The 27,827-nt window shown below is 38.5% G+C and overlaps 2 protein-coding genes, 1 long non-coding RNA gene and 1 pseudogene across 11 annotated transcripts in view; 2 read left to right on the forward strand and 2 right to left on the reverse strand.

The window, feature by feature from the left end:
* The window catches only part of SLC25A31 (solute carrier family 25 member 31), a 30,517-nt gene extending 17,232 nt beyond the window's left edge, over positions 1-13,285 (forward strand). The window contains exons 3-7 of one of the 2 annotated variants that reach the window (XM_081538183.1): positions 3,449-3,566; positions 6,423-6,577; positions 8,016-8,141; positions 10,312-10,326; positions 12,362-13,285. In XM_081538183.1, the coding sequence (XP_081394309.1) occupies positions 3,449-3,566; positions 6,423-6,577; positions 8,016-8,141; positions 10,312-10,326; positions 12,362-12,553 (606 nt within the window). In that variant the 3' untranslated portion in view covers positions 12,554-13,285. Of the gene's footprint in view, positions 1-3,448; positions 3,567-6,422; positions 6,578-8,015; positions 8,142-10,311; positions 10,327-12,352 lie in introns of both variants that reach the window. The other variant, XM_081538182.1, reaches the window with a different exon arrangement.
* Positions 1,048-19,580, reverse strand: LOC145525379 (uncharacterized). The gene is made up of 2 exons (XR_014068159.1): positions 16,443-19,580; positions 1,048-2,465 (listed from the first exon to the last, which is right to left on the reverse strand). It is a non-coding gene; the product is annotated as an uncharacterized LOC145525379 (long non-coding RNA).
* LOC145526356 (small ribosomal subunit protein uS5 pseudogene) lies at positions 4,196-5,084 on the reverse strand (annotated as a pseudogene).
* Positions 17,397-27,827, forward strand: part of HSPA4L (heat shock protein family A (Hsp70) member 4 like) — a 56,255-nt gene continuing 45,824 nt past the window's right edge. For 6 of the 8 annotated variants that reach the window (XR_014068147.1, XR_014068146.1, XR_014068145.1 and 3 more), the window contains exons 1-2: positions 17,397-17,953; positions 19,174-19,371. Coding sequence is in view for 5 of the 8 variants with exons in the window: in XM_081538157.1 (XP_081394283.1) it covers positions 17,559-17,953; positions 19,174-19,371 (593 nt within the window). In the remaining 3 variants the exon portion in view is untranslated. Of the gene's footprint in view, positions 17,954-18,456; positions 18,521-19,173; positions 19,372-27,827 lie in introns of those variants that run through there. The other 2 variants (XM_081538160.1, XM_081538159.1) reach the window with 1 other exon arrangement.

The raw sequence follows: 27,827 nt of genomic DNA on the forward strand, positions 1-27,827 counted from the left end.
TTCCTTTCACTCCCTCTCCGTTTATAGTTTGGTGGTGGTGCTCAGTCGTGTCCAACTCTTTGCTATCCCGTGGCCTGTAACCCGCCAGGCTCCTCTGTCCATGGGATTTTTCAGGCAAGAATACTGGAGTGGGTTGCCATTTCCTACTTCAGGGCATCTTCCCTACCCAGGGATTGAACCCACATCTCTTTCATCTCCTACATTGGCAGGCAGATTCTTTACCATTGCACCACCTGGGAAGCCCCTTTTACAGTATAGTAATATCTGAAATTACAAACTTAAAAAACAACTTCTGGGTCTGTTTTATTTTCAAGCTTAATGGTGGAGGGACAGACTTTACCTGTTACAGAAACACGTGCAGAATTATCATTCAGCATAGAGTCTTTTTGTCTCCTTCTTCCCTCCTTCCATCCTCCCTAACCTTCCTTGCCTTCCTTCCCCTAGTAGTTTGGCCATACTATTTATACATTTTGTGCCTGCCTGCATTGCTTTCTCATAGGCCCCACCTTCACTATCAGAGGGGTCCCTGTTTGAATAGTAAATTATGTAAATTATACAATCATCCACCCAGAAAGTTATGGATCTGTTTTCTTTCTCTTATCTAGGAAGGAAATAGAAGGTTAAATTGAACTTAAGATGCACTTTATAAATCTTGGTGCTACATAGCCTATTTGATTTGGCCTATTTGCTTGTAAGAAGCAGAAAAATTACTTCAAGAGAAAGACATATTTACTGCAGTGGAATTTGAACCACAGGCAGCTGTAGGGATCAAACTATACTCTTTATCTTTGTCTCCCAGGTCATTTAGTCTATCTCTGTCTGTAATGATCTGGTTTTTTGTGCGTATATATTTGCTCTGCATTTTCTCATTATTGCCCATCTTTTTTACTTCCCTATATTTTATTTATTTTAAGTTCAATGTTAATATCATAGTGATTCCTACTAACCTTTCAAGTGGGGGGGGTTCTTTACCTGAGATCTATGCATACTTGAGGAATAACTTAAACTTTTATAATTAAAAAAAAAACTGTGTTTATATATGTGAGATTTTTTTTTTTATATGTGAGATTTTTATTGGAAGAGTATCTGTAGCTTTCAATGGTCTCAAAGTAGGCTGAAATCTAAAAACATTATTTAATGTTTTTTCCATTTCTGTCCTTACTACTAACTGGCCTAGAATTTCTAGATTCACATTTCTAAGATTTAAACTGTGGCCTAGCTCCTCTTTTTCTACCAGGTTACATATCATCTTTCGAACTATGTATTAGCTACCTTCTGGTCGCATTATCTCTATGTGATTATGAAGCATAGCTATCTGTACAGTAGAACTTATGAATTTCACGTTAAAAGGCACTGTGGGAGTCCAAGTACCCTTCATTAAACAAATATTTATTGAATGCATTACTCTTACTCTGGACAAGGCCCTATGACTTGCTTTGTGAAACAAACGAATTAAGAATTCAGGCCTCGAAAAATGTAGACAACCTAAATGTCCATGCAACTGATATGGATAAATGTGATAAGTCAGTAAAATACTATTTGTCAATAAAAAGGAATGAAGTGCTAACACATGCTACACATGCTACAACGTGGATAAACGTTACAAACATGTTATATGAAAGAAGCCAGTCACAAAAGACTGCTTGTTTCATGTATAGGGAATGTCTAGAATAGGCAAATCTATAGAGACAGAAAGTTGGTTAATGGTTATGTTGGGTTCAGCAAGATGGGAAAGATATGGAGTGACTGCTGATGGGTTTCTTTTGGAGTGATGAAAATGTTCTGAAACTGATAATGGTTGCAGAACTCTGATATGCTAACAATTCATTGATTTGAATATATGGGTGAACTGAACAGTGGGTAAATATATCTCAGTAAGTAAAAATAAAAATAATTCTGGCCTGCAGAAATTTATAGTCTGTAGAAAGTAAAACAAGACAGGTACACAAATAATTATAAATTAAAAGTAGTGACTGTAAATACTGTTTTTAAAAAATGAGAATCTGGAACATGCTGATACATTTTACATATTGATCACATGATTTACCCTTAATTTTCTGAGAGAGGAAGTATTTATAGGAAGAGGGTATGATTACATATAGTTTTGAGTGAGCTGGAGATAGAGAATTCATGAAAGAAATAGAATTTGAATTAGAGCATAAATCAATAACTTTTTGTTTATCAAAGATAGGAAGAAAATTTAAAAGATAGAAAGGGCATTCCAGACCAGGAGAAAATTGAGAGTTCCAAAGCATGGGAGACTTAAAATTATTGTTGGAAATAAGAGCCACAAGAGGGAGGGGATGTGTGTGTACTTGTAGCTGATGCATTTTGTTGTGCAGCAGAGACCAGCACAGCAATTATCCTCCAATTAAAACTAAATTAAAAAAAAAATTAGGCATCAGAGAAGCAAGAAACTGAGCTTGACTAGGATGGTTACAGTCGGAGAAGGCAATGGCACCCCACTCCAGTACTCTTGCCTGGAAAATCCCATGGACGGAGGAGCCTGGTAGGCTACAGTCCATGGGGTCGCTAAGAGTCAGACACGACTGAGCAACTTCACTTTCACTTTTCACTTTCATGCATTGGAGAAGGAAATGGCAACCCACTCCAGTGTTCTTGCCTGGAGAATCCCAGGGGCGGGGGAGCCTGGTGGGCTGCCGTCTATGGGGTCGCACAGAGTCGGACACGACTAAAGCGACTTAGCAGCAGCAGCAGGATGGTTACAGTGGCCTTGTACCCTAGGTTTTCTGTAAGAACTCCAGTTCAAATATTCCTTTCTTTTCCTTGAGTGCTACATGTTGAAAAGCAGTTTACTGGACCTAAGCAGAGCACATTTCAAATGTTTATCAAAAAGAACCTCAACAGCCTGTGTGAACTAGTAGATCAGTAAGGTCTTCCATGCCACTCAGCCACATTATAATTGATTTCTGCCAATTTACATTTGGCATTTGAACATAGTCTATATTTTTGAGCTGTTTAAATTTATTTTTACTAAAACTACAAAGTGAAATTGTGGCATTATGATATATTACTGTCCCTCTCCCCTGCCACCAAGAAAGGGAACAACTGAGGCCTCCACAGATACCTAACATTTTAGTAATTAAAAGATATATTATTAATAAAAAGCTTTATACAGTCTAAAGAGTGGAGTATCTTATGTGGCTTCTTGTGCTAATCTGGGCTGCTTTTGCTGGAGGATATTAAAATATCTTGGAATTTCAATATGTCAGCATCCAGCCTGTATCTCCTGGACTGCCTGGTAAGAAACAAAGCCTGCATGGACATGAAGGGAAGTATTTTGGATGATAATATATGCTTATTTATTCTGGGTGTTTATTTTATAAAAGCATCTTGTAAATCTGGTTTTTTAACCTTATAAAAATAAAGGATTTTTAAAAATCAGATTCTATAGTTTAATAACTACTTTTTAATTAATATGTTTCAGTTCTGGAGGTGGTTTTTGGCAAACCTGGCTTCTGGTGGAGCTGCTGGGGCAACATCCTTGTGTGTAGTTTACCCACTAGATTTTGCCCGAACCCGATTAGGTGCTGATATTGGAAAAGGTACCGGATTATTAGAAATACTAACTCTTCCTTCTTTGTGTTTTTGAACACTGTATTATTTATCATAGTTATGTTTTTAACACTAGTGTCGGATTCAACCTAAAAATTTTATTCTCAACCAAATGGTAAAGTCATAGATTCTAAAGATTACTACTTTTTTTCTTTTCTTTTAAGCTAGGGAAAGGAATGCCAACACTATAGTAACAAAAAAGTAAGCCACAAAGAGCACTTTAACTTCTGGTTTGTTTCGATTTTTGTTATTTAGAGAGCCATCCCCTAGATCCCTTCATGCACTTATTTACCTGTCTTGACTGTGGCCCCTTTGTAGGTTACATGTTACTGTGGCCCCACATGTAGGTTACATATAACTCTCACCCTAGATTCCCTTTTCCTCTGTCCTTACTTATTTATCACATCTTTCTGTGTTTCTTCATACCCTTGTTTTGGTAGATGTATTCTTTGATAGCTTTCTGAGGAGGGTGGATAGGAGATAAAGTGAAATCTTGGCTATCTGAAAATGTCTGTTTCACTCTTTTGATATTTGGCCATATGTAAAATTCTGGATTTAAAATCATTTTCTTTCGCAATTTTGAAAGCATTACTCTGGAGTCTAATTTCTAATACTGCTCTTAAGAAATCATTTTCTCACTGCTGATCCTTCTGTATATGGCTTTTTTTCTTGTTTTTCTGGCTTCATTCATTATATTTTTCTCATATAAAACTATATGGTGGCTATGTGGAGGCTGGGTCCTCTGCATGGAAACTCTAGTATGAGTCTTTACGAGATGGTCAGAGAAGTCCTGATACAGAGACTTGGTGAACAACATCTCTTTCCAGAGATCAGGAGTAAGATAACTTGTAGGTCTTGGAAATGGCATCAGAAGTGGCCCTGGCAAATTTGCCCAAGGTTACGGGGCAGCCCCTGGCAGAGGTGCAGCAGTCGTTAGTTCCAGGTATCATCAGGAACTTATTGGGCACAGAAGCTAGGACAGGGCCAGTGCTCCTGCGGACAGGGATGAGGCGCACCAGCACCGAGCCACAGCAGCAGCCTGTCACCTTGTAAGAGACAGTGTGGGGCTCGCTGTTCTTGTCCCCCCAGGAGCCTCACAGCACAGGGACGGTGGAGAGCTGGGCCAGAATGGTGGCCCCTCAAATGGCAGTGGCTACTCCTTAAGCACTTGACACCCAAGTTGACATGTCTCTTGTAATCCCCAGTGGTGACAAAATGTCTTGACCCTGGGCCACTGGCCAGCACGGGTCTGCTTTTGCATAGGCATAATCTTTCAAACCTTGCCCTTGAGGGATGCCCCAGGAAAAATCAGTGATCTCAGATTGCCTGATGGGCAAAAAGAAGAGATAGATCTCCTTCAGGGACTTGATTTTCATGTCCTTGACCAGGCGGCCCAGCTTGGTGATGTCCTTGGCTTTGCCTCTGAAAGCTCTGCAACCTCAGCCCTGGACACCAGTGCTGCTGCCGAAGCCTCCACAGAAGCCACCATGCCCTCCCATTCCAGGGCCTCCAGGCTCTCCCACAGCACATTTATCATCCACCATTTGGTGTTTTTTTCTTTTTGATTACCTTATATCCCTGATGATTTGACATTCACAATGATGTATCTTTGTGTGAGTCTTTTTCAGTAATTGTGAAGGTAACTCAGTTGGCCCCATGTGACTCCAGCATAAATTGGAGCCTTATCACAGTAGTACTTAATTCCTTTAATTTTAAATTTCTGTGATTATTGGAGACATGTGGTTCTCTTTTCAACAGTATCTCCCTCTGCAAGAAATTAGGTTTCAACTTTCTCTGCTCACTCTTAGTGAGTTACCACTTCTCCACCTCCTTTCCATCTTGCCAAAATTTGTAAACTTTATTCTTGTACTCTTTTTTGCTTTAAACCTGTTTTTCCCTTATTATTATTTTAATAGAATTTCTCAAGGAAGCAGAGATTCATTCAACAAGTATTATTGGGTGCCTCCAGTAAAGTAGGTCCTGCTTGAGATACACCATATTAAACATGGAGCTCACGATTCATGTACCTTACAGTCTAATGGAGATCATAGTAATAAAAAAAAAGGAAAAAATGAGTAAAATCTACTGTCACTTAGCAATAAATGCCAGGAAAAAAAATTTAGGAGAAGAGAATGACGTCAGTTTTAGATAAATGATCAGAGAAAAGGCCTCGGAAGGGATGACAGTTTGGACAAAGATGAGGAGTTTGATCTATCATGTTTAACTGGCAGTCCAGATTTTCTTGTTAAGAAAGTGAAAATAACATGCATCCTGGTTTAATTTCAATTCTGTAGTTTTGTTTTCTCTCAAAATTGGAAGAACTTTATTTGGAAACATTGTATTCTATGTATAATTGTAAAATATTATCAAAGATTTCTAGGTCAAGGGAAAATAAAAACAAAAGCATCAAACACTAGAAAAATATGATACCATCTAAAATGTTAATAATCCTTAAAGTTACTAGTTATTAGCTTTTCCTTTTTATCTGTCTTTTTGCTCTTCAACTGAAGCAAGTTGTAGAGGTTTTTAATGCCTAAGTATTTTCTGAATGCTAACTAGTAACTTTATTGAATGGTAATTTTATTGAAATGCTTTAAGCCAATCAGATTGCTTGAATTAGATTGCTTATATAAGATTAATATTTGCAGTTAAAATATCTTGATATTACTTGACAATTTAATTATCTTTAAATGAATGGGAAGGTTTCGATTTGTGCCTTGTTAGAAAGATTTCTAAATGTTAGTACCAGGTAATTTAAATCTGTAAAATGTTTAATTAATTTACTCTGATTGAAGTGTTTATCTGACTATAATGTTGCTAATAAATTTTAAATGGTTGTATTTTAGGTCCTGAAGAGCGACAGTTCAAGGGTTTAGGTGACTGTATTATGAAAATAGCAAAATCAGATGGAATTGTTGGTTTATACCAAGGGTTTGGTGTTTCAGTTCAAGGCATCATTGTGTACAGAGCTTCTTATTTTGGAGCTTATGACACAGTTAAGGTAATTTGGTACTTCAGTATATGTTAAATAAATTGTTTCTTTTGGTTCTAATTAGTAATATGTTCAGCAAGTATGTTTACTTTTAATTATAGAAATCAAAATAAATGATGACATAAGAGACATTATAGCATTCTGTTTAATCATGACTTTGCCATAACCTAATTAAATTATAACTCTATTATGAACCTGAATTTGGATATAAAGCACAGACATAAAGTGTTTGTGCTGCTTGCACTGGAGGACTCAAATAGAAAACATGCTAATTAGGTTTATATCATAATTGAATATTTGGTATATAGGCAGGCATCTTCTAACAGTTATTTTCTAATTTTACATTCATGTTGTTATCACTTTTTTACATGCATATTATCAGTTTACTATCATCGTTGGAAAACAGGCAAGGCATAATAGTTAAATGATAAATACGCTACTATAGCTCAGTGATCTGTTGGGTACTATTAAATTTTGTATTGTTCTCCAGGTTCTGCAATTTGCCTTTTCATTTCAGATGTTAGTAGTGCTTCTGTAAGGTAGGAAACAGAGAGAGAGTAATGATGGCTGCCATTTTTTGATCTATTACTTAGTTTCAAGAACCTTGTTAAGGACATTACATCCAAACACTGTGAGAGCTTTTAATATATCCCATTTTAAAAATAAATAACCTAGAAATGACCAAGTAATTTATGTGGCAAGCACAGATCCCATGTTCTTAATCACTATATCATAATGCTTCTAAAAAGAAGCAATGAAATTAATATCAGTGTTATTTACTATTAAGATTAAAACTTGAGGGAAATTTTATGATGGTGGTATATATTATCTCTGCTCTCCCTGTTCAGTACAAATGTAGTTGAATGTCATTTTTATTGCGGTCTGGACATAGTGCTTTTAGTTTATAGTGTATTTTTTAGATAAATGGAAATTACAGGATATTATATACGTTTATTTAATCACAGAAAAATTTGTTTACCCTCCCTCTGCTTTTCTCTATTATCAGCTGTAGCAGTTGTAAAATTTAGAAATGTTTCTTCACTAGCTTAGAGCTTTAAAGCTTATCAACTGTCATCTGTCAATAGTAACAGGCATTCTTTCATCCTTTCCAACTCTATGAGGAAGAACAGTGGAAGAATTTTCTTGGTCACTGGCTGCCATCTCCTCTCGTTTTCAGTGCTATTAATAAAAAATCTCCTATAATTGCAGATGTACTATTCTTTTTCAAACAAACTTTAAAAATATAGCCATGTGTGGGGTTCTCCTTTCTTATTGATCTCCTGCTATTATTTTAATCTTTCCATACTAAATCCAACTGTTTTTTTATTGTATTTTAAATATAATTGAGCCCTCTTTCATATATATACATATATGAATTTTCCTTTGACTTAATAATTTAAGGTATTTTGGAAATTTAGATGGTTACTTGATAATTTTTCTTTTCTAGGGCTTATTACCAAAACCAAAGGAGACACCTTTTCTTGTCTCCTTTTTCATTGCTCAAGTTGTGACTACGTGCTCTGGAATACTCTCTTATCCCTTTGACACAGTTAGAAGGCGTATGATGATGCAGGTATTTTATATTATTTGTAAGCTTAATTGAGTTTTCCAATATCTCTGATATTCAGGTGTAATTTAGAGACATTTTGACTAAAAGACATAGGCCCTTTGTTTTATTACTAAAATAAATACATGATATGTTTTGTTTTGTTTCCTATCATAAGCAGTCAGTCATCATCCAGCAAAGTTTCTTCCTTGTCTACTATCAGAACAGCAATGTGTTTCTCTCCTGTAGTATATATTACTGTTTGGAGAGTGGAGGGGCATGGCAGGGATTAGATGAAAATGTGTCTGTCTTAACTGAATATTAGATTAAGTAGAATAAGCCCAGTCACAGGCCACTGACATACGTAATCATTTGTTGTAGTATATTTTAGTAAAAGTAAATTTAACTCCAAGGAGGAAAACATATTTATAATGATACATATTCTAAATGTGAATCCCCAGACCAAAATTTTGGTACTATTGATCTCCATTGCTGATACTTGTTATATTCATTCATTTAGCAAATAATTGAGTGACTATTCACCAAGCCCTAGTGACATAAATGGGCTTCCCTGGTAGCTCAGTCAGTAAAGAATCTGCCTGCAGTGCAGGAGACCCAGGTTTGATCCCTGTGTCAGGAACATCCCCTGGAGAAGAAAATGGCAAACCAATCCAGTATCCTTGCCTGGAAAATCCCTGGTGGGCTGCAGTCCATGGGGTCGCAAAGAGTCGGGCACGACTGAGTGACTGACACTTTCAGTGACACAAATAAAATAAGGCAAAACCTGCACCCAAACTCATAGCATACTATTGAAAGCATACTATTAATGGTTTAAATAGAAACGTGCATAAGTTCCAGGAATGCAGTAGAGGAGGGGTACTCAAGTGCTTAAAAGTGATCAGATATGGCCTCTTAAAGAGCTAAATCTCAGAAAATAGGCTTTTTCTCAAGATAGTGAGAGAACATTCTCAGCAGAGGGGAAAAAACATACCTAAAGGTATGGCTTGAAAAGTATTTTAGTATAACCTATATATGATAGGTTTCACGAGGGCAAGTAAAAATAATGAGGCCAGCAAAGCTATGTTTATTATGTGGCAGAACTGTCCTCAGTATTTTACACTTTAACTCATTTATTCTCAAAGTAATACTGTGAGGTGTAGTTACTATCATTGTCCTCATTATCCTCTACAGAATGGTCTTGAAAGAACCCATTGGGCCACATGAAAGGGACCGTCATTCAGTTTAGTCACTCAGTGGTGTCTAACTCTTTGCGACCCCATGGACTGCAGCACTCCAGGCCCCCCTGTCCATCACCAACTCCCGGAATTTACTCAAACTCATGTCCATGGAGTTGTTGATGCCATCCAACCATCTCATCCTCTGTTGTCGCATTCTCCTCCCACCTTCAATCTTTCCCAGCATCAGGGTCTTTTCCAGTGAGTCAGTTTTTCACATCAGGTGGCCAAAGTGTTGGAGTTTCAGCTTCAGCATCAGTCCTTCCAATGAATATTAAGGACTGATTTCCTTAAAGATGGACTAGTTGGATCTCCTTGAAAGGGTAAAGCATATCTAACCTATTTAACCTGTTGCTTCATATGGACTATCCTTAAAATGGTTCCTTTTATATCTGTTTTCCTCTTGATCTATGTATGAAAGTGAAAGTGAAGTCACTCAGTCATGTCCTACTCTTTGCGACCCCATGGACTGTAGCCTACCAGGCTCCTCCATCCATGGGATTCTCCAGGCAAGAATACTGGAGTGGGTTGCCATTTCCTTCTCCAGGGGATCTTCCCGACCCAGGGATCGAACCCAGGTCTCCCACATTGGAGGCAGATGCTTTAACATCTGAGCCACCAGGGAAGTCATAATAGCTCTGGTTTAATTGAAAAACTTTTGAAAATAGGAAATTAATTTGTAAATAGACTGAATTAGGTAGATGGTTCGGTATCAATGTTAAATTTTCTGATTTTGATAACTACTTAGGGCATGTAGGGCAATATACTTATTCTTAGAAAATTCACACTGAAATGTTTAAGGGGCAACTATAACTTACTGTCAAAATAATTCATAAAAAAATTGTGGGTGTGGATTTTTATATATACATGTACATTGTTATATGTATAAAACATAGTACCACTGCCATAACAAAGTACCAAAGACTGGGTGGCTTAAACAACAGAGATTTATTTTCTAACAGTCCAGCAGGGTTGGTGTCTTCTGAGGGCCTCTCTCCTTGGCTTGTAGATGGCCTTCTCTCTGTGTCTTCTCATGGCCCTTTTTGTTTCTCTTCTTATAAAGATGATCATTTTGGGTAAGGGCCCACTCTAATGAGTTCATTTAACCTTAATTATCTTTGTAAAGACTCTATCCAAATATAGTACAGTCTGAGGTTCTGGGGTTAGGTCTTTAATATATGAATTTTGTGAGGACATAATTCGTGACAGTCTTCTTTAAATTTTGCGTTTTGATTTTATATCCCACAACTTTGTTAAGCCTTATTACAAACACTTATCAGTATGTATACTCTTTGAAGTTTTTTTTTTTTTACACAGTGATATAATCTGCAAATAATACCAAAATTTTTCCCCTTTCTTATCAATTGTTATGCCTTTTATTCCTTTTCTTGTCTTTCTGTACAGGTTGAGACCTCTGATTCAGTGTTACATTAAAGAAGTAATAACTGGCAACCTTGTTTTGTTTCTTGTCTTACAGGAAGTGCCTTCAGTGTTACAAAGTTTAATAATTAGCTGTGAATTTTTCAGTTATCCTTTATTATGTTTTGGATTACAGTAATTTTTTATCATGAATGGTGGTCACTTTTTTTCTATATTGAGATGATCATATTATTTTCTCTTTTCATGTATTAATATATGTATTACATTAATCTATTTTCCACAGCTAAACCAAACTTATATGCCTGGGATCAATCCAGCTTGGTCATGGTGTATTATATTTTGTACCCTTTGCTAAGTTTGATTTGCTGAATTTGTTCAGGATTTTTGTATCTGTTGTTTCTCTGACATAAGCTTGACATTTTTTTCCTTCTTGTATTATCCTAGTCTAACTTGCAGAGAAGGCAGTGGCACCCCACTCCAGAACTCTTGCCTGGACAATCCCATGGACTGAGGAGCCTGCTAGGCTGCAGTCCATGGGGTCGCAAAGAGTCAGACATGACTGAGCGACTTCACTTTCACTTTTCACTTTCATGCATTGGAGAAGGAACTGGCAACCCACTCCAGTGTGCTTGCCTGGAGAATCCCAGGGACGGGGGAGCCTGGTGGGCTGCCGTCTATGGGGTCGCACAGAGTCAGACATGACTGAAGCGACTTAGCAGTAGCAGCAGCAGTCTAACTTTGATATCAGGCCTGTGCAGTCATTATAAAATCTTTTTTCTCTTCTTTGGAATAGTTTCTGTGAGATTGGAATTAAATGTTCATTGAATATTTAGTAGAAGTCACATACAAAGCCATCTGGATATGTGGTTTTCTAATTTATGAGATTTTCAACAACTGATTGAATTTCTGTAACAAATTTAGTATTATTCCAGTGTTTTTTCCTATTCTGTTGGTCAATTATACCTTTAAGGAATTTTATTTATTCTGAGTTTTCAAAATAATTTTCATAAAAGTTGTTCATAGTATCATGTTGCTCTCTCTTAATCTCTGGATCATCTGCAGTGATGTTACCTTTGCCACTTCTAATAATTTAAGAGCCTTTTATTGTTTTTCCTGAAACAGTGTTTGTAGAAATTGGTCGAAGTATTTCAAATACATTTTTGTTTTTTATTCTTTCTGTTGCATTATTTCCTTTTCTTCTGGTGGTTCAAGTTACCACTCAGGCTACATCTTACAAATTTATTTGAGGCGTTTTATGGTTATAAGTAAGTTTTACAAATTTTCTAAGATATGTTTTTCTTAACACCCAAATGCAATATATTTCTAGTTTGTTTTTGTTTTGCTATTGATTTCTCACTTAATTACAGTGTGGTGAAATGATAAAATCATGTTATGTGATGCCATCTTTTAAAATTTGTTAAGCCTAATATTTGGCCATTTTTCAAGTATACCTGAAAAAGTATGAGTATTCTCCAGTCACTGGGAACAGTATTCAGTATATGACTGTTAACTCAACATACTTATTCAACACAGTATTAATTTTCATCTATCCTTGGTGCTATGTAAAATCTGTCTTATGATAAAAGATACTAAGATAATGGCAAACTGTTTGTCTTTATATAGAGTGGTGAGGCTGAACGGCAATATAAAGGAACTTTAGACTGCTTTATGAAGATATACCAACAGGAAGGAATTGGTGCATTTTTTCGTGGTGCCTTCTCCAACGTCCTTCGTGGTACAGGGGGTGCTTTGGTCTTGGTATTGTATGATAAAATTAAAGACCTCCTTAATATTGCTATTGGAGGTAGTTCATCAGGAGATTAAATTGAAAAATGGGTATAGTTAACTTCTTAAACATACAAATTACATAGCTGCCACTTGTGTACATTTTGATAGTGTTATTACTGTCAGTATTTTCTTTAAAGTGCTAATTCTGCAATAAAGCAAAGGCTTTTTTCAAGAATTTAAATACTAAAAAGCAGATAAATGAAGGTTCTTTCCGATTCAGATTCAAACTCACTTTAATGAGACATTTTACTTACTATAAGTGGTACATGTTATTTTTATTAGTTTAAAATCTTTTTCTTTTGTGATAAAAAAGGTAAAATGTATAATGCTAAAATCTAAGAAATGAAAGTATCTTCTTTTAAAATTATATTATTTTAACTGTCTCCCTATCTTTTGAAATCATATGATATGACAAATATTTCTTAAAAGCTTATAAGGAGATGTCATCATGATATCTATGGGCATAAGTTAGCTTTCTTCTACAACATCTCTATTAAAGCAGCTCAGGTTATTACTATGTTTATGGTATCATATAGCTTTTAATAAGCACAGATTCTATATCTGATTATAAAAAAAAGATAATGACTTTAATGACACTGTAAACCTGTAGTTGGAAAGTGAAAGATATAGAGATGGCATATCTGCTAGCTTTTATCTTTAAGATAAATAAAATCTTGCTAAATGTGAATGTATCTTAGAACAAAAACTATCCCCCTGAAAATTAGTTTGTGTACTTTGTATTGATGAAAATAAAAAAGTTTAAAACTGGCTATGCCTGAGCCTTGTTTTCCTTGATGCTAACATTATTAATAAGCTGCTGCTGCTAAGTCACTTCAGTCGTGTCCGACTCTGTGCAACCCCAAAGATGGCAGCCCACCAGGCTCCGCCGTCCCTGGGATTCTCCAGGCAAGAATACTGGAGTGGGTTGCCATTTCCTTCTCCAGTGCATGAAAGGGAAAAGTGAATGTGAAGTCTCTCAGTCGTGTCCGACTCTTCGCGACCCCATGGACTGTAGCCTACCAGACTCCTCCGTCCATGGGATTTTCCAGGCAAGAGTACTGGAGTGGGGTGCCATTGCCTTCTATTAATAAGCAGAGAGTAACCAAATTTTTATCAGAATCGGGAACTGGCTTAAAGACAGAAAGCGGAGTTTACAGGGTTTTGTACAGGAGTCTGTTTGTCAGAAATGTTGTAGAAGATAGTACATTTGAAATCCCCGAGATTTTAAAGTTTTAGTGGATAAAGGAATGTTAAGCTAGTGGGGATAAACTTTAGAAAGATTTTATGAGGCAATGTGTGGGTAAAACCAAAACAGGGTGAGTGAACTTCCTGGTGCACAGGGCAAAATATATTTCAAGGAAAATAATCCAAAGTATATACTATATACTTTGGATTGTACTATATTGGGTGCTATCACTTGAGAAAAAAAAGTTAACTCTTTTGAAAACTCTTAACATGATTTCTTGCAGAGGTCAACATAACACAAAAAGTTAAATAACAAGATACATGTTTTTCTTTCCTTCTATACTATCAGTAATTCTGTTTACTACAAAAAAGGAAGATTTAAGATGGACCAAAGCAGTTAAAATAATAAAATATTAGTAACAGTGTCCCATACAAACATAAACTAAGAAAAGATAAAAGTTTTCAGCTTGTTCGGGGACATTCTTAGAAGCAAAAAGTCTTTAAAATCCTGAATGGTATCCATAGAGAGCAAACAGGAATTTAATTACTAAATTGCTAGACCAAAAGTGTATTCTTTGAAGGCTGGAACATGTATATAGTTAGGACAAAAGAAAATGAAATGTTACCTAGGGGACTGAAACTGAACATGCTGTGCTTACCAACCACATGACTCTACAATAAAGCTCAAAGGTTGGAAGGGGTTTGTTTAAAAGGAGAAACCAAGATAGGCACCAGACCATAGTACATAAGGAGGTTGCCAACCACCTCAAAGCAATGAGTAGGAAGAAGGAAAGTCATCTGTGAGAAATCAAAACCCCCAGGCTTGAGTCACAACAAAAAGTTCAGAATATATACATAAACACTATCTGTGATACAGGAACTCCAACCTGAATAATTAAAACTGTTCTAGGACCAGTGAGACTTCCTCAGGACTCTGACAGAAACAAATAACAAAGCCTCTCTGGGACACTTCTGTGACCCAGGGCACACAAAATATCCCACAGAAAAAACAACCTTACTGAAGGTGAATTTATAGTGAAAACATAAATCATATGAGGAAACAAGCTCTGTGTGGAAGAGTTTGGTAGGTATTATACAATCAGAATTAGCACCCCTAGAACTAAAAATGTGATAAAATACTCTTAAAAGGCTCTAGAGTTAGAATGTTTAAAATGACTAATAAGTTTTTTAAAGGAAGCAAAATAATACAAATAGTGTAGTTAAAAGAAGAAGAAGCAAGTCTGAAAGAACATCTAGAAATGGTACAGTGAAATGAAAAACATGACAAAAAGCTAAGAGTCATGTGTGAAAGAACATCTAGAAATGGTAGAGTGTTTGAAATTAAAAACATGATGAAAAGAGCTAAAAGTCATAGAAGTTAAAGAGTCCCTACACATTCTAATAGGAGATCCAGAAGACACTGAGAAGGGGTGAGAGGCAGTAATCAAAGGACAATGACTGAGACTTCCCCAGAACCTAAAAAGTTCATGCTCAGATTAATAAAAAAATTCTGAGTAGATTTTGTCTAATAAAATCCATATTAGATGCATCCTAATGAAACTACAAAATAAAATGAAATAATGAGATAAAACTTGTAACTTGGAAAGGAAAAATATTTAGACTCATCAATAATAATGGATGCCAAAAGATAAAGGACAGTTACTGTCAATCAAAAATTCTACTGGCAACCAAGTTATTATTCAAAAGTTAAGGTAAATCAGAGACACCACAACACTGTAAAGCAATTATCCTCCAATAAAAGAAATTTTTTTAAGTTAAAAGATATTTAGACAAAAATGTTCACCATTCAGAGACCTTTACTGAAACAATTACTGAAAGAAAACTAAACCCAGATGGAAAGAGGGATGCAAAAGCAGTGAAGTAAACAAATTGGTAAACATATTGGTAAACTTAGACAAACACTGGCTGTAAAAGACTTTTTGGTGGGAGAGGTAACATAACTTGATAAATTTGGGGATAATCAGTTTTCTTGTGAGCCTACACATATTTTGGTCTCTTCCTCCTTAAAATGTTTCAGGGGCAGACCCCAATGTATACAAAACTAGGTGTATTACTATAACTAGGTAGGTACGTCTGCTTAATTCTGGAGTGCAGTAATTACAAGTCCACAGACACATTTCCCTAGTATCAATATTATCAGTAAAGCTGATAAGGAACCAAGAAAAGGGATTCAAATAATACTGAGAAAGTTGGACATATAGCTGTAGAAGGGATTTTTTTTTAATGAATAATCAAATTTATGCCAACAAACATGAAAACCTAGATGAAATGGTCACTTTTCAGTAAAAATATAAATATTGACACAAGAAATAGAAAACAAAGATTATATCCCCTAAAGAAACTTAACCCATGGTCATAAATCTTGTAAACTCCAGGTCAAAATGATTTTCAGGCTTGTCTTTGCAAAATTTTACCAGAGAAAAGAAAAAGAGGAAACATTCTCAAGTTCTTTAATTAAGCTAGTATAATCTTGATATTAGCAAGAAGAATAAAGGAAAATTAAACCTTACAGATATAAACATTCTAAATAAAATAATCACAAGCTAAATCAAATGTATATAAAACAGAACCATCATTGATAGCCTAACAGGTTTATCCTAGGAATGCAGCAATTAGAAATCTATTCAGAAATACGAATTAGAAAATCTGTTCATATTATTCGCCACATTAACTGATGAGAAAAAAAAGATCATTTCAAAATATAGATGATGCATGGCACCTGTTAAATTTTAGTATCCACTTAGGAGAAACCTCTTAGCAAGGAAGAGAGGATAAATTCAGGTTCTTTAATGTCAACGCAGATGTATTTAATGTTAAGCACCAAACAAGGATGCTCACTATTACGGCTTGTATTCTTCATTTTACTACTGGTGACCATAGGCAACATAAGAGAAAACAAGAAGATTAAAAATGAAAAAACCTTAGTTATTTCCCAGGCCATATGGTTCTATATATAGAAAATCCAGGAATCTCTAGGAATACTAGAATTTATAAGAATACAGAAGGGTTGCTGGATACACTGATCAATATACATAACTCCACAAAATTCCTACATTGCAGCAGCAGCAGCTGGGCATATATACCATATATATTGGCATTTTTGGTGCCAGGCACTGTGACTATGCACACATTATACAATAATAACAACAGTCTCATAGTTACATGTATCTTCTTCATTTTAACAGGTTTTAAACCTTGAGCTTGGTAGTTAAGTAACTTGCCAGAGGTCCTACCGCTAGTAAGTTAGACCAAGCTGGGACCACAACCCAATCCTTGTGACCCACCAAACCTGTCATACTTTCAGACAGGAGGTGCTCTCATTTCCTCTCAGAAATTGTAAAGCATGTAATAATAGTAATCTCTTGCTCCTGGCCCCAGTTGTTTCTTTTTTACTCTGGTCTTTTAAGTGTTTTTTAATAGGAAAATTATTCTCACACTCTCGAGTTGTACAGAGAACAATGGAGAACTAAATGATCCTAGGAGAATTTCAGGATATTCTAGAATAAATAGATGGTAGCAGGCCTAAAGGGACGGTGGCTACAAGGGGAACAGAGAATGGGTACAAGCCGGGGGCCGCCCAGCAGCGCTGGGACCTGGGTTCTGTTGCGAGCAGCAGCACCCAATCCCTGCCCTGCTCACGCACTGCCTGCTGGGAGACGCGGCCGCGACACCTGCCGCAGAGAGGACAGAGGATGGCGTCGTCGTCGGGAGTTACCATGTTTCCTGTGTGCTTGTGAGATGGAAGAGAGATGTACTTCTTTAATGAAGACAGACTGGGGCAAAACATTACTGAACATTACAGTGCATCACAGTTTCCTCAGTACCGCCCTTGAAAATGGATTTCATGTACCTCATAGCAACAGCAGCAGGAGCTATAGCCACCCTTGCTGCTGCTGCTATTGCAGCACTGATTATGGTAAAAAGTCTCAGTTATTTTAAGAAGTGGACAAATAAGGACAATGAGCCTATGAAAAAACCTCGTAAAAAAGTCGTTTTCACGATACCAACAAACGGGAAACAGGAAACACATGAAAAATCAAGGAAGAAGCAACAGGAATCACACAAGGAATTGGGCAAGAAAGAAAAGGAAATCCCGGAAGAATTGAGTGACAGGGAACAGAACTACGAAGAACCTAATGACGAGGAACAGGAAACCCACGAAGAACTGAACAAGAAGGAAGAAGAAACTAGGGAAGAATTGAATGAAAAGGAACAGGGCAGCCAAACTTTGTAAGTGTAAACTATAACTTGGAAATTTCAGACACCACCACTTATTCTGATCAAAGGAAGAAAGCCAGTTGAACCACTGGAGGCTTCTTCTCTGGGGACCAAAGGGTGGCGGCTATGCACAGGCTTGCTTGTTGTCACAGGACACACAGACTTAATGTAACTGTCCTGTAAAACTGGTTTTCAGAGTTAAGTAAGGGTTAGTGGAGGAGGCTGCTCCTTTTAGGATAAAATGAGGGAAGTTATACCAAGGGAGAGTTGCACATGTGTTGTTTCTTGACATGTTTGTTTTTTGGTATTTCAAGCCCTTGTTAGGCTGGGGGAAATTGTTCAGTCGGTTTTCACACAAGATACTGTTGTTCGTGGGGAGAAAAAGGACCCTTTTCCCTCGGGATCGGCGCCGCCCCTGGGGAAGAGGCGCGGCGAGGCCACCGGCGGCCGCACAATGGGCGCCACCTCACAGAGCTGGGCGCGGCGGGCGGGCGGCGGGCGGGCGGCGGGGCCGCGCGGTGGGACTGCGAGCGCGCCGGCCGGCAGCACATGGGCCCCTCGGGGCGGCGAGGCCGTCGGGTGGGTGCTGGAGTTGCGGGCGGGCCCCTCGGAGGGAAAGACCGAGGCGGCGGCGCTGTGCCAGCAACCGCCAGGCTGCGCGCCCGACGCCGGGCAGGCCCGGGCAGTGCCCTGCCGCTGCAGCAGGCCGGTCCCCAGTTGCCAAAACAACCCAAAGGGGTTCTTCCAAACACGTGGGCAAACCGCCGGCCGGGCCGGGGCTCGCACCTCGTCCGGCAGTGCGCCCGGCAGCCGCGCGGTGGCGAGCCAACCGGCTCCTCTTCCCCTCCTCCTCTCCTGCCTGATCCTCCCCGCTCCCCCTTCTCCTCCCTCCCACTCCGGCTGGCTCAGCCGCCTCCATTTTCCAGATCTTTCTCGAACCCGCAGCTCCTCGGGCAGCCGTTGCCCGAGCGCTGACGGAAGCAGCCGAAGTCGGGGCCAGGAGCAGCCTCCGGCACGAAGGGGCAGCTCGCGCGCCGCCCCGGCGCCGGAGCGCGCAGGCGCAGACCCCAGTAACTGCCGGTTGGAGGCTGCCGAACCGCAGTGGAGAGAGACCTACCTAGGCGGCGGAGGCTGCGGCGCGGGCGGCCTCCCCCTCCTCCAAGGTTCCCCGACGCGCTGCCCTAGATTTAATGCGCAGCGACTTGGGGTCATCTCTCCTTTGCTTCTCGTAGGAGTCGTAGTTCCAGGAGCAACAGCCCAGAAGAGGACGCGGTCCTCGCACCGAGGGCTTCTGCATCATCACCCCTACCATTAGGCGGCGGGATGTCGGTGGTCGGCATTGACCTCGGCTTTCTCAACTGCTACATCGCAGTAGCGAGGAGCGGCGGCATCGAAACCATCGCCAATGAGTACAGCGACAGGTGTACCCCGTAAGTGCCCGGTCTGGTGGTAATCCTGGGAAACGTTTCCTCCCGACCCTTACGTTTTGTCCCTCCTGCTGGTTTCTTTTGATGCGCCGAACTCTGAGATGACAGGTGCAGCCCATCAATTGCAGTCCGCGGGGTGGCGGGCCCAGGTGGGTGTCAGACTTCCTCGCTCCGCAAAGCTGCTTTTCCTTCAAGGACAAGGGACTTAACTCGGATAGTTGGCGCATCTGTGTACCACGTACCCCCCCGCCCCCACCACCACCCTCCGCGCGCGCCCACCACCACGCCTCGGTCCCCCGGCGGCCCTGCTTTAGTTATGAGGAAAAGGATTGGTGCGGGACCACCACGACGTCCTGAACGCTAGAGAAAGATCTTTAGTTCCCCCCCTCGCCTGGCTTGTTTGGGATTATTGGCCGAGGACGGGCATCCGCGCTCGCTCAGTAAAAAAATTCTTTATTGTTTCTCCCCTTCCTCCTTTGCCCATCTGTCAACGCGACAGCTTTCTCTCAGAAAAGTAAGAAATGAAAGCTTGGAATGCAAATGTCAGAATATGAGTTGCAGGTTCATCTGGCCCAGAAAGCCTTCTTTTGTTTATTTTTTAAAAGAAGGGATTTTACCTCAGTGTCCTTTAGATTTGGAGGTAATCGGACCGGTTTCCAGGGGCGTAGGTTAGTGGTGCATTAATAGGGAGAGAATCAGGGATGGGAGTCGTTGGCCACGTGTCGGTAATGTTCATCCATTAAAGGAAAGTAGTGGAGTTAAGAACCTACCGAAAGCGTATTTCTACAGACTGAATTGTTGGAGAGTCAGAGGCATCTGTCCTGTATAAACATGATTGTGAAGTGATTCTATTATGAACACTTGATGAAAGAATTGGAAGGAGTGGCATTATGTCATGGAAACATGTATCCACATGTTTCATTGTTTCTGTGGTCTGGGAAGTTAGCAAATAATATAATTAAGTAAGACAGGGATATGAAAATCTAGCTTCTTATTGTAGATTCCTGTTACTGATAATTTTATGAGGTAACTAACTGCCGATGTCTTATTTTCTATGGTTAAGCAACCAAACATGTTGATTTGACCCTTCTGAATGGTCCAAAATATAATACTTTAAACATAAGACTAATCTTGTCCAAGATCAGTGTTAAGCTAAGCCTTTAAATAATTATATTGCTAATCTTTTATGAATAAATTATATCAAGGAGGTTTTGACGATAGTTTACTTGGAGCAGTTTGTGCTTTGGTTTCTTTTAAAGAATATTCTAGAAGGTTTATACCACCTTTTTCTAGATACATGCATTATATTTCTTTTGCTGAAATTCCTGTATACTTACAATCTCAAATGTGAGCATAGGTCAGTTAATGTTCACAGTACTGTTAGAACTCTTGCTTCTTTTTACATCTTTCTCTGGCTTTATGCACAATGAGACAGTGAAGCGTAAATTGTGAACTATTGATGACTTCATCTCTACAGCGTTTTAAGTCACAGCAGATATGGGCTTCTGCCAGAAAAGGACTAGGAAATTCCACTCTCCTCTTTCATCAGAGTAAAGGTTAATGGGGGCAGTCTTTGGCGTCAGGAACTTAGCCTATAGAGAAAAAATGAGAGGTCAGATGGATGTTCCCCTTACCTTTAAAGCCTTATCCTAAAAGCTCAGAAACCAGAATTGTAATACAGATACTGTATTTCCAGGCTCAAAAACCTTATTAGTGGTTCCATGACCCTTTAAATTTAAAGAGTCTGGCCACACTTTCAAAGAGAGTTCTTTAGAAATTAGGCTGCTCATTTAAGTCTTCTGAAAGTCTCTGTTAATATTCTTAAGCACATTGGCAATTTCTGTGTGGCTGATGTTATCTTTCTGATTTGTATGTAAGAGAGTCACTTCTAATATCTAGATTTAATGAGGCTAAACTAAAGTAGAATGTTCTAAAAGTGGAAGGATTGTATTCCTAGCTTGTATCAGCAACTCGGCCCTTCTTTCTGGAGTTGTATACTATCATGTATTTCAGAAGTATACCTTTTATTGTTACTGAACTAGTACTTCGTTGTAGTCTGGTGCTCTTACAGTGTGTATTTACTTTGTGGGGCTTACATTATTGAGTGAAAACATAGCCCTTCTTGATTCCTAGATGTTTATTCATTAAATGCCTATCTTGCAAAAAGCGTAACTATTGGAGGACCTGAAACTTTTCTAATACAACACAATATTTAATACTACACATAAACTAGCTTTTCAAAAAAAATTCCTTGTATGTCCCATTTGCTAACATCAACATAATATGACAAAGGCATTGCTAAGATGCAAATACATTTTAAAAAGATTGTGTGGGAAAAAAAATAGAAAATGTTTGATTTAGTTGGTTTCAGCATCCATACTTTTTCACATTCCATTCTTTAATATACGTAATTATGTATGCATGGGAGAATCCTATGTATAAACCAAGGACAATTTAATGAAAAAGATAATTGCTTAAGTTTTGCCCTATAGTGGGTTACAGTCCATGGGGTTGCAAAGAGTCAGACACGGCTGAAGCAGCTTAGCATATAGCACTCAATTAATTTCAGTGTTTGTATAATCAAACACTGAATTTCCTTAAATCATCCCTTATTGGTATTCAGGTTGTTTATATTTTCTTTGTATAAGCAGTGCTGCAATAACTATCTTTGTAACTAAATTTTTGACCCTTAATTCCTTCAAGTAAGTTTCTAGAATTAGAATTACTGAGTGTGCACATTTTTAAGGCTTTGTATATGTTTATATTGTTCAATTAAGTATAGATGTAGGAATTAGAATTTCCATCTCAGACTCAATTATATCAAAGTGGTTAGTTTCACACATGGGAAAAGAAAACTGGAGCCAGAAATCGTCATTCAATATCAGATTAAAGCATGTGGTAAGATAAAACATCAGTTCAGTCACTCAGTTGTGTCTTGACTCTTTGTAGTGCCATGGACCGCAGTACACCAGGCTTCCCTGTCCATCACCAACTCCTGGAGCTTGCCTCAAACTCATGTCCAATGAGTCGGTGATGCCACCCAACCATCTCACCCTCTGTTGTCCCCTTCTCCTCCTGCCTTCAATCTTTCCCAGCGTCAGGTAGCCAAAGAGCTTCAGCATCAGTCCTTCCAGTGAATATTCAGGACTGATTTCCTTTAGGATGGACTGGTTGGATCTCCTTGTTGTCCAAAGGACTCTCAAGAGTCTTCTCCAACACCACAGTTCAAAAGCAAATATTCTTCGGTGCTCAGCTTTCTTAATGGTTCCAACTGTCACAGCTAAAACATGCTCCCTGCATTTTAAATTGATATTTAGTGATGATTTCTATTGGCTTAGCATTGTTTGCACTGGCATATGTATCACATCAGAGTTTGATAATGCTAGCTATCTTTTTTCATAAGAAGCCTTAAGCAAAGTTAAATATCTTGGCCAAGAAATAGCAGTGAAATGGATTTAGTTTCAGGCTGCTTTGACCCCAGAACCCCAATGTCCTTACATTATCCGTTGGCATACTGATGGTACCTATATATTGGGTAATGGGCTGTACTGGGACAAATTATCTGTCTGGGCAGTTACTATATAGAGAAGCATCTTTAATCAATAAAGTCATCTGTTGCCGGCCAGTTTCTAAGAAATATTATCTTGTTTTAAAATGTTATTTTAGTATGCTTTTAAGTTATTTTAAGAACATGTAAAAATCTTGTTTCAATTTAGAAATTGATGGAAAAGTAGGTACACAAAATATGTTAGTGCAAACCTATAGAGGAAAACAGTGTGGAAAAACTATAAACTATTAATAGTGGATATTTCTTGAAAGTAGATTATGGAAGTGTGCTCTTAATACATAGTCTGTAATGTTTTGAATTTTTATGAACTTACTTTACAATAAAGAAAATGAATCTTTTAATCAAACTATTATTTCAAGACATTTTTGTTAGATGTATATATTTGTTTTACTATTAAAATTCTGCAGGATCCAACTTAGCAGACTAACCAGTTCTCTGGTTTTCTGTCCTTATCAATGTATGTATAATCTGAATATATGGGAAAATATTATTTATACACCACATCTCAGATATGTGAGATGTCCTGTTCAATGAACAAAAGTAGAAATCACTTACCTTGAGATACTGAAAATAAAAAATTTTTCTACACGGAAAATAAACTCCAGACATTAACAGTGACTTGCTGGGTAGGAGGACTTTTTAATGGTAATAGCAGTTCAGGTTAGGAGGAAACTTTTAAATTTTTAAAATTATTTATTCTTTGTATCATATAAAATGGTTTTGTTTGTATGTTTTACTATGAGATTACATTAATTTTAATTAAATACTGAAGAATTACATAAAGTATATCTCCTCTGTCTCTTCCCAACTACCTCCTAAACTTTAATGTGTATGTTTCTATACATAGTGAGTATATGTATTTAACTGGGATTTTTTTAGCAGAAGTAGAATTACATTTATATACATCCTGCAGTTGCCTTTTTCAAAATATAATGTGAACATCTCAAACTGACTCATATGACTCTACCTCATTCTTCTTAATGTATGTACAGTATTCCATTTATCTGTACATGTCTATTAGTAGTATTTGCAAAGTATTTTGCTGTTGACAAACAAAAATTCAGTGAATTTTTTTTAAATGAAATTGTTCCTAGATGAGTGGATGGGCAGACGTCCCACACTTTTGCATGGCCAAAGCTAGTACTATAAAATCTTTTAGTATGAATATTATCCACAAAACAAAATGAATCTCTAGTCATTGCTTTGAATTTGTAGCTGAAAAATTCTGAAAAAATTCTAGAAGGCAGGAATGATAGGTACAAATTACCTAATATACATTATAAGTTTAAGATGTTTAACATGCCTGTTAGTATGTGGTTGGGTTTCCTGGATAACTCAGTTGGTAAAGAATCTGCCTGCAGTGCAGAAGACCCTGGTTTGATTCCTGGGCCGGGAAGATCTGCTGGAGAAGGGATAGGCTACCCACTCCAGTATTCCTGGGCTTCCCTTGTGGCTCAGCTGGTAAAGAATCTGCAATGCGGGAGACCTGGGTTCAATCCCTGGATTGGGAGGATCCCCTGGAGAAGGGAAAGGCTACCCGCTCCTGTGTTCTGGCCTGGGGAATTCCATGGACTCTATAGTCCATGAGGTCACAAAGAGTCAGACTGAGCGACTTTCACTTCACTTAGTGTGTGGCCATTATAATACAAATTAATGATCATAGCTATGTTCTAATTAAATTTTATTTACAAAAATAGGTGGCAAGTGGTAATTTGCAAATCTTTGTTCCAGGCAGTCGTAATAAAAATTACAAAATTATTGTGCATTGTTACTTGTCTTTGAACTGATGAATTTTGAGTACGATAATCAGTTTTCAAAATACTGTATCTAATTTAATAATTAAATACTTAAACAGTATGTCTAATTTAAAGTACCTAATCAGCTTTTTAAATAAAAATTAAATCAGCTATATACATGTATGTGTGATTTCTGTAGGGGCTTTCCAGGTTGGGACAGTGATAAAGAATCTGCCTGCCAATGCGGGAGACGTGGATTCAATCCCTGGGTTGGGAACATCCCCTGGAGTAGAAAGTGGCAACCCATTCCATATTCCTGCCTGGGAAACCCAATGGACAGAGATGATCGGAAGGCTACAATCAGTGGGGTCACAGAGAGTCGGGCATAACTGAGCACACACGCACATGCAGCAGATTTCTGTTAATGGTTTTAAGATATGAACAAATTTAATTTGGGAGTTATGCTTATTAGAAGCATTTGGAGACTACTAAAGGAATTTTCCAAATTTGCTGGCATATCGAGTGCAGCACTTTCACAGCATCACCTTTGAGGATTTGAAATAGCTCAACTGGAATTCCATCACCTCCACTAGCTTTGTTCGTGGTGATGCTTTCTAAGGCCCACTTGACTTCACATTCCAGGATGTCTGGCTCTAGGTGAGTGATCACACCATCGTGATTATCTGGGTCGTGAAGATCTTTTTTGTACAGTTCTTCTGTGTATTCTTGCCACCTCTTCTTAATATCTTCTGCTTCTGTTAGGTCCATACCATTTCTGTCCTTTATCGAGCCTATCTTTGCATGAAATGTTCCTTTGGTATCTCTAATTTTCTTGAAGAGGTCTCTAGTCTTTCCCAATCTGTTGTTTTCCTCTATTTGTTTGCACTGATCGCTGAGGAAGGCTTTCTTATCTCTCCTTGCTATTCTTTGGAACTCTGCATTCAGATGAGAATATCTTTCCTTTTCTCCTTTGCTTTTCGCTTCTCTTCTCTTCCCAGCTATCTGTAAGGCCTCCTCAGACAGCCATTTTGCTTTTTTGCATTTCTTTTCCATGGGGATTTTCTTGATCCCTGTCTCCTGTACAATGTCACGAACCTCTGTCCATAGTTCATCAGGCATTCTGTCTATCAGGTCTAGTCCCTTAAATCTATTTGTCACTTCCACCGTATACTCATAAGGGATCTGATCTAGGTCATACCTGAATGGTCTAGTGGTTTTCCCTACTTTCTTCAATTTAAGTCTGAATTTGGCAATAAGCAGTTCATGATCTGAGCCATCCTCTAGGTGATGCTGTGAAAGTGCTGCACTCGATATGCCAGCAAATTTGGAAAACTCAGCAGTGGCCACAGGACTGGAAGAGGTCAGTCTTCGTTCCAATCCCAAAGAAAGGCAATGCCAAAGAATGCTCAAACTACCGCACAATTGCACTCATCTCACATGCTAGTAAAGTAATGCTCAAAATTCTCCAAGCCAGGCTTCAGCAATACATGAACCGTGAACTTCCAGATGTTCAAGCTGGTTTTAGAAAAGGCAGAGGAACCAGAGATCAAATTGCCAATATCCGCTGGATCATCGATAAAGCAAGAGAGTTCCAGAAAAACATCTATTTCTGCTTTATTGACTATGCCAAAGCCTTTGACTGTGTGGATCACAATAAACTGTGGAAAATTCTGAAAGAGATGGGAATACCAGACCATCTGACCTGTCTCTTGAGAAACCTGTATGCAGGTCAGGAAGCAACAGTTAGAACTGGACATGGAACAACAGACTGGTTCCAAATAGGAAAAGGAGTACGTCAAGGCTGTATATTGTCACCCTGCTTATTTAACTTATATGCAGAGTACATCATGAGAAACGCTGGGCTGGAAGAAATACAAGCTGGAATCAAGATTGCCGGGAGAAATATCAATAACCTCAGATATGCGGATGACACCACCCTTATGGCAGAAAGTGAAGAAGAACTAAAGAGCCTCTTGATGAAGGTGAAGGAGGAGAGTGAAAAAGTTGGCTTAAAGCTCAACGTTCAGAAAACTAAGATCATGGCATCTGGTCCCATCACTCCATGGGAAATAGATGGGGAAACAGTGGAAACAGTGTCAGACTTTACTTTTTTGGGCTCCAGAATCACTGCTGATGGTGACTGCAGCCATGAAATTAAAAGACGCTTACTCCTTGGAAGGAAGGTTATGGCCAACCTAGATAGCATGTTTAAAAACAGAGACATTACTTTGCCAACAAAAGTTCGTCTAGTCAAGGCTATGGTTTTTCCAGTGGTCATGTATGGATGTGAGAGTTGGACGGTGAAGAAAGCTGAGCGCCGCAGAATTGATGCTTTTGAACTGTGGTGTTGGAGAAGACTCTTGAGAGTTTCTTGGACTGCAAGGAGATCCAATCAATACATCCTAAAAGAGATCAATCCTGGGTGTTCATTGGAAGGTCTGATGTTGAAGCTGAAACTCCAATACTTTGGCCACCTCATGCGAAGGGTTGACTCATTGGAAAAGACCCTAATGCTGGGTAGGATTGGGGGCGGGAGGAGAAGGGGACGACAGAGGATGAGATGGTTGGATGGCATCACCGACTCGATGAACATGGGTTTGGGTAGACTCCGGGAGTTGGTGATGGACAGAGAGGCCTGGTGTGCTGCAATTCATGGGATCGCAGAGAGTCGGACACGACTGAGCGACTGAACTGAACTGAACTGAAGGGAATTTTTGTTTTTATATGTTGAAATATTTTATTCATTGTCCATATTGAAAGATTGGAAAGTTTATATTATTACTAAATCATACGTGCCTAAAAATTTTATATTTCTAAGCATTAGTCGCTCAGTCGTGTCAGACTCTGAGACCCCAGGGACTGTAGACCACCAGACCACCAGGCTCCTCTGTCCATGGGATTCTCCAGGCAAGAATATTGGAGTGAATTGCTGTTTCCTACTCTAATATTTCTAAGTAGCAAACTAAAAAATAAATGGTAACAATCATTCCTTTACTTTTTTTTCCAGATAGTTAAGTTTGAGAAATAATAATCACATATTTTCTTTACTGTCAAAGTCTCAAATCCTTTAATTTGTTTAGAGGCATTGAAATAGAAAAGAATGTTTTCCTCAGCTTATTGGAACCACTAAGGGATTACTTTGTACAGAACACTAT

The sequence above is a fragment of the Giraffa tippelskirchi genome, chromosome 11 (assembly GCF_054371585.1).
Source record: "Giraffa tippelskirchi isolate mGirTip1 chromosome 11, T2T-mGirTip1v1.2.pri, whole genome shotgun sequence".
Classification (NCBI taxonomy): Eukaryota; Metazoa; Chordata; class Mammalia; order Artiodactyla; family Giraffidae; genus Giraffa; species Giraffa tippelskirchi.